General features: G+C 60.9%; 2 protein-coding genes across 2 annotated transcripts in view; both read left to right on the forward strand.

Annotated features, from left to right (window-relative positions):
• IGSF21 (immunoglobin superfamily member 21) overlaps nt 1-774 on the forward strand; it is a gene marked incomplete at its 5' end in the record, with an annotated part of 41,018 nt that extends 40,244 nt beyond the window's left edge. Inside the window, one exon of the mRNA XM_083877044.1 lies at nt 603-774. Within this exon, the coding sequence (XP_083733170.1) occupies nt 603-676 (74 nt within the window). The 3' untranslated portion in view covers nt 677-774. The remainder of the gene's footprint in view (nt 1-602) is intronic.
• Nucleotides 775-5,859: 5,085 nt separating this feature from the next.
• On the forward strand, nt 5,860-9,346 carry KLHDC7A (kelch domain containing 7A). The gene has a single exon (XM_083876933.1). The coding sequence runs from the start codon at nt 5,915-5,917 to the stop codon at nt 8,570-8,572; it is 2,658 nt and encodes an 885-aa protein (XP_083733059.1). The 5' UTR covers nt 5,860-5,914; the 3' UTR covers nt 8,573-9,346.
• The last annotated feature ends 1,171 nt before the right edge of the window (nt 9,347-10,517 follow it).

The raw sequence follows: 10,517 nt of genomic DNA on the forward strand, positions 1-10,517 counted from the left end.
CCTGGGCCACGCTCCTTGTCTCACACCAAGTCCTCACCCATTTCCCCTTGCCTTGTCCCAAGCTCTTGCCCATCCTTCCTTGACTCATCCCAAGCCCCTTCTGGTCTGTCCTTGCCTCATTCCATGTCCTTTCCAGTCTCCTTGCCTCATTCCAAACCCTTTCCTTGCTTCACTCAAGCCCCTTCCCATCTCCCTGCCTCATTCCGTATCCTTTCTCATCTCTCCTTGCCTCATTCAAGCCCTCACCCACCTCTTCTTGCCTCATTCTGAGCCCTTTCCCATCTCCTTTCCTCATTCCATATCCTTTCCCATGTCTTCTCACCTCATTCCAAGTCCTCACCCCAAGCCCTTTCCCATCTCCTTGCCCCATTCCATCTCTCCTTACCCCATTCTCATCCCTCTCCTGTGTCGTCAGGAATATCCTCACACCAAAGGGGCCCTACAGATGCTCCCACCCCATCCCTCATCTCCACCCCACCCAACCCCCAGGGCAAGTTTGGGGGGGGATCTCCCTCCCAACCAGTGGTGCCCCCATCCTGCTCTGAACCCCAGCATCAGGATGTGGCTCTGGGAGCTCCTGATCCCGTTTTCCTCCTCTCCAGGTTCATTTCCCGGCCACTGCGGCTTCAGATTCATTTTGGCGCTCACCCTGACAGTGATCCTGGAGCTCACGTGAAGCTTCACTGCCTCTTCCTTCTCCTCCTCCTCCTCCATCCGGCTCCTCCCGGCATTCCTGCCTCCAGCCATCGGCTCTCCCGCTCTTTTTTTTTCTATACTCTCGACAGTCTCGGTCTCTTTCCGTGTCTTGGCTTCCTCAGACGATTGAATTAAAGGGAAAAAGTAAAACCTCTTCTGGGAGAAGGTCGTAATTCATGGTTTACTTGTGCTGGGATTCCCAGCTCTGGTTTGGGGTTCCCAGGTCCATCTTGGGGTTCCCAGCTCTGTCTTGGGGTTCCCAGCACCATCTTGGAGTTCCCAGCTCTGTTTTGGGGTTCCCAGCTCTGTTTTGGGGTTCCCAGCTCTGTCTCGGGATTCCCAGCTCTGTCTCAGGGTTCCCAGATCCATCTCGGACTTTGCAGCACCATCTTGGGGTTCCCAGCCCCATCCTGGGGGCTTTGCAAGGTCTTGTAAGTGGGAGCAGGAGGATTCGAGGATTCAAGGACCAGATTTTCCCTGGAAAAGCCCAAGTGCAGCATTCCCACCACCCTGAGGTGCTCCGGGCCTCGTGTCCCCAGGGGAGGACCCGCACGTGTCCCCAGCCCTGCCGAGGCTGCCGTGGTGGCGCCGGGAGCCCCAGAGCCGTGGATCACTGGGTTTATCCGGCAGGTTTATCCGGCAGGATTCCGGCCGTGCCGCTCGTCCCGGGCTGGCTGAGGAATGACAAGTGACAGGCGGCTCCCGACCCCAAATGTCAGCGCTCACACTTGAGCGGGCAGCGCGTCCCGTCGGCGCCGGGCCCTGGTGGGCAGCTGTCCCCATGGAAACGGGCGGGATCTGGCCATTCCAACACTCCCCATCCCATGGGATGGCACCAATCCTGCAGAACCAGGGCCCCTGGCAGAATCCAGGTGGGTTTGCCCCATCCTGGAGGTTTTCTAGGCTGCTTTTCCTCGTTGTGGAGCATCCGGCTGGGAGGATTCCCGGGGGGAAAGGATCCCAAGGATGGGGCGCTCCCAAGCCTTTTCCTCAGGGAACTCTTAATCCTGGAGGATTATCCGGCAGCCGTGTGGAGCCTCATCTTCCCAAAGCCCCGCACGAGTGCTTAGCATCATTATTACCGTGATGATTAATTATTATTAAGCAGATTCCAGCCCTTCCCCGCTCTGTTGCCAACCTCGATGCTTTCCCAGCCTCGGAGGAGCCGAACGAACCCACAGCAGCTCCAGAGCTCCTTCCCAGACAACATCCCAGAGTTTTATGGTTTGGATTGGGAGCAATCGGATCAGGACCAGCTGGAATGTGGAGGAGGAGGAGCAGCTCCACTTCCCTCCATCCCGATCCCATCGGATCTGCATTTTCACTCCATGGATGAGAAGAAAATCTTTGATTTTTTCAGAGGGAGCGTAGTTTCTTCAGGAATTCTCCCTGCCTCAGTTTCCCCCCCACGCTCTGGAAAGCCCCTCCCGTGGATCCTTCTCGCCTTCCTCATGGATGGGAGCCGCTCCAGGGGCCTCATCCCGCCGTAATTAAACAACCGCCAGGATTAAACAGCCATTAGGCCTCCTCGCTTGGAAAAACGAGCGTTTCCAGCCGCCGGAAGCTCCATTTAAATGCAAATGCGGCGGGTTTAGCCCAGAACCGTGGAAATTGCAGCGTTCCCGGAACCTTGGAAACGAAGAGCAATTCCAGCGGAAACGAGGAGCAATTCCAGGGGGCCACCAGCAGCTCCACCGCCAGTGTCACCTCGGGAGCACCGGGATGTCCCTGGCCAGCGGCTGGGACAGGAACGCCGAGATCAGTGGGCCTTCAATCCCAAATCCACCCCGATCTGGGGTGCTCTGGGAAAAATCCCTGGGAAAAGGGATGGATCCCCTGACGTGAATGGATCGGCCAAAGTTTGGGACCTTCTTGGTGTTGGCACAGAGAGAATGAGGAGATTTGGGAGTTTCTCCTCATTTTAGGGCAGAGCTGCTGCCTGTTTTCCCGAATTCCTCCCAAACCAAGGGACACAAGGGGATTCCATCCCTCCATCCCACAATCCCACCAGAGGGAACCAACGAGTGGCTGGGACAGGAACACTGGTCTCGGGGCGCCCTCAGTCACAAATCCCGCCCGATTTGGGATGCTCGGGGATTCTGGTGTGGATGGATCAGCCAAAGGTTGGGACCTTCCCAGCACTGGCACAGAGTGAGGGGACTGGGGAGTTTTTCCTCATTTCGGGGCAGAGCTGCTGTCTATTTTCCCAAATTCCTGCAAACTGAGGAACACAAAAGGATCCCATCCCACAATCCCACCAGAGGGAGCCATCCAGCAGCTGGGGCAGGAACGCTGGGCTCAGCGGGCCTTCAATCCCAAATCCACCCCGACCTGGGATGCTCAGGCCTTTCCCCAGGGATTTGGTGTGGGTGGATCGACCAAAGGCTGCCACAGACAGATGAGTGAGGGGATTTGGGAGTTTCTCCTCATTTGGGGGCAGAGCTGCTGCCTGTTTTCCTGAATTCCTGCAGAATGAGGGACACCAAGGGATTCCATCCCCCATCCCACACTCCCACCAGAGGGATCCATCCCCGCTGTGCTGGGCCCACCTTCACCCCTGCCCCCTCCCCATCCTGTCCCTCCAGGTAATTCCAGAGGACCCCAATGAACCCCCCCTCTCCTCCCGTTCACGATCCCGTTGTTGGAGGCGCTGGCAGTGAATAATGCAGGAGGAGGCTGGAGGGGAAAGGAGCGGCTCAGGTTGCTCCATTATTGATGAGAGCTGACAGATCCGCTCCTGACAACCTTCCGAGGAGATCTGATTAGCTTGGAAAGAAAAAAAAAACAAAAAGCCGAAAAAAAAAAAAAAAAAGAAAACCGCAGCGCCTTCGCGAGGGGCTGACGGCAGCTCAAAACCCCAAAGGAGCGGCGTTATCGATGTTCCCGAATTCCAGGGGACTTTGAGAAAGGTTTTAGCAGATTTGGAAGAGGTAATTACGCTCAATTAGAGTCACAAGCGCCCAGACGTCAGCGCCGCTTCTCCCGCTCTCCTCGCACCGCAGGCGGCGATAAACGGGGATTTATTCCGCGGAATCCACGGGTTCTTTGGGATAGCGGGAACCAGGGGTGCTCCTGGGCCCCGCAGGAAAGTCAGCGGGGGCTTCGCTCGGCGCCTCCCCCCCTCATTACCGGGTGGGTTCAGGGGGCTGCCGAGCACATGAATAATTCATCCTCCTCCTCCCCGGCTCCCGAGCGCCGGGATCTTTGTAGATCCAGCGGCGGGATGAAAGCCCCGGCAGGGAGCGGTGGAGGGCCCGGGAGGTCGCGGCTGCCGGACCCCTTCCCAATTAGCCGAGCCCTGGAACGCGTGCCCAGACTGCGCACGCGGCACCGCTCGCCTTTCCAGCCAGGAGCAATTCCCCTTTTTCCGAGGTGCTGGCCAAACCGAGCCCCACAGGAATGGATTTTGTGTTTTTTTTTTTTTTTTTTTTTTTTTTTTTTTTTTTTTTTTTTTTTTTTTTCCCAACAGGATGGAGGAGAGAGGCTGGGTGGGCTTGGCTGGTGTTGGTTTGGATGCACAACACCGCCCGTGCTCCAAAACCCAGCTTTTAATTGAAATATCTTAATTCCCCCAATCTCTTCCGTGCTGCATTTCCCCGCAGCAGGGGACAACATCCCAAATATTCCCCTAAAGCCATTGGTGGGTCCGTGTTCACAGCAGGGATGAGCACAGGGATCCCTGAGTGCAGAACCAGCCCGGGGAGGTCATTCCTGTGCTCCCTTTCCATCCTCTTCAGGGAAATGAAAACATTTTTGGTGTTTAGGTTGAGATCCTCCAGCTGAGAGCAGCCCTGGAGGGTCTGGGGACCGAACCCCATCCCTTCCACCCCGGGAATTTCAGCTGTCCTGGGAATTTCAGCATCCCAGCCTGGGCAGGGGGACACCTCAACACTCCAGAGATGGTGGAGAACCCACCCCGAGGGGTTTCAGGGGCTCTTCCTCATCCCAAAATCTCAGGCAGCAGCTGGTGGGGATCGGCTGCTCCATTGGGATGAGTTTTGGGAAGTTGAGGGCGCTGGGAATGAGTTCCTGAGCTCCCACCTCCCCCTGGAGACCCCTGGCACAGCCCCCTCCCAGCGCAGCCACCCACGGGCTGGGACGTGTCACCCCCACACCCCCCACATCCCCTGGGCTCATCCCTTTGGAAAATCCCACTGGGTTGGGATGGGGCCAGTGAAGAGAAAGCCCCTGAGTGAAAACAGGAGCTTCCACCCACCCCAGCCCAGTTTGGCTCCTTCTTCCCTCGGTTTTTTCCGCCTCTCTGAGTGTTCCCTTGTGGGGAGGGAGCGGGGTTGGATCCCTTTGAATTCCGCTCCCTTGGCGGCCGTGGGGAGCGGTGCCGTTCCCCAGGCTCCCGCCTCTCCCCCAACCACGGCCCAAGTTTGGTTCTCTTGGGGACAAGAACCCCCTGAAATCCTTGGAATTCGGGCCAGGAGCAGATCCGCCACCAGCACCTTCCCAGGGGAGGACGCAGCCTCAGTTTCCCCACGGTGACTCCGATCCCTGACATCCCTCAGGAACGGCAGCTCCCATCTCCTCCCATCCCGAATTTCTCCCTGCTTTTATTCCTTCCTCCACCCCTCTCCTCGTGCCCACAGCTGCAGCTGAACTCCAGCCTCCGTTTCCTGCTCAGCGCCAGGATTTCCCTCTTCCCGAGCCCCCAGCTCCTTTCCCACCAGCTCCTCATTCCCTCCCTGCCGCTTCCAGGCGGCCTCCCAGAGACCCCACAAGCTCCGGGGCTCTTTCCCGTCAGCCCGCGTTAGGCAGCCAGCGAGGGCCGCTGAATTAATTAATCACTGAATTAATTAATCACTGGATCAGCCGCTGAATTCGTCACCCGAGCAGCTGCTCGGCACCAGCCCAAAGGGCTCCCGGCTGCTGCTCCCTCCCTTTTCCGGGAGCACCGAGGGATGAGGAGCCTTTGCTGGGCAAAACAACTTTATTTTTTCTCCCTTTTTTTTGTGTTGTGTAACCCTTTTTAAAGCACCACGAAGGAGAAGCAGCTCCCGGGGGATGTTTTTCCTGCCTTTGCGCTCTTCCTTCTCTCGGGTTCCCAGGCCAACGAGCCGGCCCTGGGCTGCACCTTTCCCTGGAGCCCGGCCCATCCCAAACATTCCTGCCAGCTCTGCCCGCTCAAAGTCACCTTGTCCCAGCCCGCCGCGCTCCGGCCTCTCCCGGCAAATCATTAATCGGCTCCTCGGCATTCCCGCGTGGAAAAATGCCCCAGCGGGTGCCCCCGGCCGGGCACTCGGACATGCCGCTGCCCGGGAAGCTGCTCCTGTCGGCGGCCGCGCTGCTGCTCCTGTCCCTGGCCTTCAGGTTTTACAGGAACCGCTCCCCTCCCCCGGGGAAAATCCCGCCGGGAGAGCAGCGGGAAAACCGGGATGGGGATGGGGACGGGGGTGTGAGGAGGAGGAGGAGGGGGGATGGAGGGGACAAATCTGGGAATGGCCTCGGGATGAGGCACGCGGCTCTCCGGGGAGAGCGGAGTTTTCCAAGGAGTGAGGAGGAGGAGGAGGAAGGAGAGGAGGTGGGTTCGGAGCTGGGGCTGATTCTCGGGAAAGCCCCGCTTGATCCAGGCAGGACAGAGAGGGAGTTGGGAAGGGAACGGGGATGGAAGTTGGGAATTAAACCAGAAAGCGGAGCAGGGGCTGAGCTGGGGAGGGATCCCGGGAGCAGGATGGGAACTGAGCTGGGAAATCAGCCAGGAAGCAAGTCGGGAAGCGGGCTGGGAATCAAGCCGGGAAATAATCCAGGGAGAGAGGCAGGAAGTGAGCCAGGGAGCAAATTGGTAATGAAGCCGGGAAATGAGTGGGGAAGTCAGCAGGCAAACGAGCTGGGAATCGAGCTGGGAAATAAACTGGGAATTAAATCAGGAATCAAGCTGGGAAGTGAGCAGGGAAGCGAACCGGGAAGGGAGCTGGGAAGCAAGGCAGGAATCGAGGTGGGAAGTGAGCTGGGAAGTGAGCCAGGAATTTTGGTGGGAAGTAAGCTGGGAAGTAAAGCAGGAATCGAGGTGGGAAGTGAGCTGGGAGGCAAGGCAGGAGTCCAGGTGGGAAGTGATCCGGGAATTTCACTGGGAAGTGAGCTGGGGGGCAAGGCAGGAGTCCAGGTGGGAATCCCGCTGGGAAGGGAGCTGGGCTCTGACGCCCCCGGGGCCGTGGCCGGAGGCCGGAGCAGCCCCGCGGAGCAGGGCCCGCCCTCCCCGAGCTCCGGGCGTTCCCCAGGGGTCGGCGATGCCCGGACAGAGGGGGATGGATGTGCCCAGAGCACGGAGCGGGGCCCGGCTGGGGCCGGCAGGAGCCGGGAGGGCAGCTCGGGGTCACTCCGGACCCTCAGCGTCACCTCCAACCTGGGGCTGCTGCTGACGGCCAGCGAGGCGGGCACCGACACCTCCTACTGCTTCTCCTCGGTGGCCAAGATCCAGGTGGAGGAGAACTTCATCCCGGAGCGCCGGGACAGGGACAGCTCGCCCGGGCCTGGCCTGCGGGGCAAAGTCTACGACTACTTCGTGCAGTCCACCTCCGAGTCGGTGTCCAAGCGGACGTCCCTGCCCTTCGTCCCCGCGGGGACATCCCAGCGCCAGGCAGGGCCGCAGAGCCCTGGAGCCCAGCGGGAGAACCCAGCTCTGGAAATTCCTGATCCCGGCACCTCCACGGCTCCACAGGAGCGCATGGAGAGCCCTCCTGAGCCTCCTTCTCCCGGCCGGAAGAGCAGCACCCTCGGGATCGCCCCCCAGCCCCCGCTGCCCGGGGGGGTTCCAGCCGTGGGCCCGGAGCCGTCCCAGGTGCCATCCCCCGGCCAGGTGCACCTGGGGAACTGCGGCGAGGTCCTGCGCTGGGCCAAGGCGCGGCAGCTGCGGGAGCTGCAGGACTCGGCTCTGCAGGTGATGAGCCGGCACCTCCTGCAGGTGCTGCGCTCCCCGGCCACCTACGGCCGCCTCAACGCCGGCGAGCGGGAGCTGCTCCCGGCGCTGCGGAGCCGCGGGCGGCCGCGCCTGGTGGTGGCCGATGTCCCCCCGGCCGAGCCCGGCCACCGCCGCGGCCGCCTCTGCTACTACGACGAGGACGGGGACCGCTGGTGCCAGCTGTGCCCGCTGCCCGCCGAGGTGTCCGGGCGGGGCGTGGCCGTGTGCTCCATGTTCAATTACCTGTTCGTGGTGCCCGGCTGGGAGGGCGAGGGCCGGGCGCGGAGCCCCTCCCGCCGCGTGCTCTGCTACGACCCCCTGGGCGACAGCTGGCAGGACGTCTGTCCCCTGCGCCAGGCGCGGCCGCGCTGCCAGCTGGTGGCCCTGGACGGCCACCTCTACGCCATCGGCGGCGAGTGCTTGGCCACCGTGGAGCGCTACGAGCCGCGGCGGGACCGCTGGGCCTTCGCCGCCGCCCTGCCCGGCGACGCCTTCGCCGTGGCCCACGCGGCCGCCACGTGCTCCGGGGACATCTACGTCACCGGGGGCTCCCTGAGCTCGCTGCTGCTGCGCTACGACCCCCGCGGGGACAGCTGGGCCGCCAGCCCGGCCGTGGGCGACAAGGACAGGATGGCCGAGCTGGTGAGCGCCCACGGGTTCCTGTACCGCTTCCAGCTGCGGCGCGGCGCCGGCGGCACCGAGGTGGCCGTGTCGCGGTGCAGCGCCAGCGCCGGGCTGTGGTACCGCTGCGGCAGCCGCGCCCTGCCCGAGGTGTCGGCGCTGCGCTGTGCCGCCCTGGGCGGCCTCGTGCACTGCCTGGGCCGCCGGTTCCACCTGCGCTTCCTGGCCGACCCCGTCTCGCCGCGCTTCGGGGCCAGGGAGCTGCGGCCCTTCCCGGAGCCCCACGGGAGCCTCCTGCCCGCCGTGCTGGTGCTGCCCGACGGGGACACGGAGCCACCACGGCCCTGAGGGGTCCCCAAGGAGAGGTGGCCGCTGGAGAAGGAGTCCCCAGCCCAAGCTGGGCAATCCGAGCCTTCCGTGGACCTGGCCTGGTCCCATTCCCTGGGATGGAGGAAGGGATCAAACCCTTGGATCCAGCCTGGTCCCATTCCCTGGGATGGAGGAAGGGATCAAACCCTTGGATCCAGCCTGGTCCCATTCCCTGGGATGGAGGAAGGGATCAAACCCTTGGATCCAGCCCGTTCCCACTCCTCAGGATGGAGGAAGGGATCAAACCCTTGGATCCGGCCTGTTCCCAACCTCCAGGAAGGAGGAAGGGCTCAAAGCCTTGGACGGTGCCCGGAATCCAGCCCGAGGCTCCAGGAAGAGCCAGGAGGAGCTGGGCGGGCTCGTTTGCTCAGGGCAGGTCAAACAGGGCCGTGTTTGTTTGGGTGGCAGCGAATCCCGGATTTCCGCGGGCTCCAGCTGTCCGGGCGCCCCTCGGGACCTGGTTTAGACCTGATTTAGACCTGGCTTAGGCTCCAGGTGGTGAACATTGACCCGGACACGGAGGGGGTGGTTCAGGGTGGAGGTCGGGTCCCAGGGAGGTGCCACCAGAGCTCCGCCACCATCGCTGGGACACCTCAGTGCCCAGTGTAGGGGCAGAGTTCGGGGCTGGCCTTCTTATCTCGTTATCTCTCACCTCCTCCTCAGAGCGGAGCTCTCGCTATTTAATCTCCCTGTAAAGCTGTGCCGGCGGTTTAGGCACAGCTGGGCCTGAATTAAAGCCAACATTCAGTGAAATGAGCCCCGTGCCTCGTTTTAAGCCGAGCCTAATTGGAGGCAAGAGCGCGCGGCATGTTCGACATCGCTAATTAGGCACGGCCGGCAGCTCCGGGCGGCGGGCCCGGCAGCGGCCCCAGCCATTCCCTGCTCCCGGGATTTCCGGGAACAGCGTCCCGCATCCCCTTTCCCAGGGCAGACACTCCCTCATCCCCTTTTCCCAGCTTTTCCGGGAACAGATGCTCCCTCATCCCCTTTTCTCAGGTTTTCCCAGCTCAGACGTTCCCTCATCCCTTTTCCCAGGTTTTCCAGGAGCAGACACTCCCTCATCCCCTTTTCCCAGCTTTTCTGGGAAATCGCTGCTTATCCCGCAATTCCAGAGGGGCTGGGGAACGGGAGCTTAAATCCCCCCAGTCCCACCTCCCAGTATCCCAGACTGCTCCAGCCTGGCCTTGGACTCGCAGGGAGGGGGAATCCAGGGTTTTTGGGAATTTGGCTGCTGCTCGGGGCGGTTTAGGGAAACCTGGGTTAACGTTCTCCCAGAGCATTCCCGGAAGGATTCCTGGCACTGCCCGGAGCCTCCGGACGAAGGGCAGGGAACCCTGGGAGGCCGCGTTAATTAATGAACCCGGGGCTGTGTTAATTAACAAACCCGCCCAGGCCCTTTGCAGTGCTGCTGGCGGGGACACCCTCCCTGTCCTGGAAAAGAAGGAATATGGTGGAGGATTTTTTTGGGATTCATGGAATTTCCCAGCTGAGACATCCCAAAAAAGAGACTCTAGGAGGTGGGAATTCCAGCCCGGCAGCAGCGGGATGATCCCTCTGGAATGGCCCCAGGGCGGGTGGGGAATGACTGGGATGGGGGAGAGGGAAAATAAAGGGGAAAGAACAAACCCAACCCCGCGCTCAGACCTGGATGTTTCGCTCCCCACTCCCAAATCCCGAAGGTTTGGTTTGTTTCCTGTACCCAGATCCTGAAGTTTTGTTTTGTTCTGTGCTCCCAAATTCCAAAGGCTTGGTTCATCCTCTCCCAAATCCCAAAGATTTGGCTTGTTCCCTGTTCCCGAATTCCAAAGTTTTGGTTGGTTCCCAGTCTCAAATCCCAAAGATTTGGTTCTTTCTTTGCTCCTAAATCCCAAAGGTTTGGCTCATCCTGTGTTCCCAAATCCCAAAGATTTGGTTCGTTCCGCGC

The sequence above is a fragment of the Zosterops lateralis genome (assembly GCF_965231275.1).
Source record: "Zosterops lateralis genome assembly, chromosome: 22".
NCBI classification, from domain to species: Eukaryota; Metazoa; Chordata; class Aves; order Passeriformes; family Zosteropidae; genus Zosterops; species Zosterops lateralis.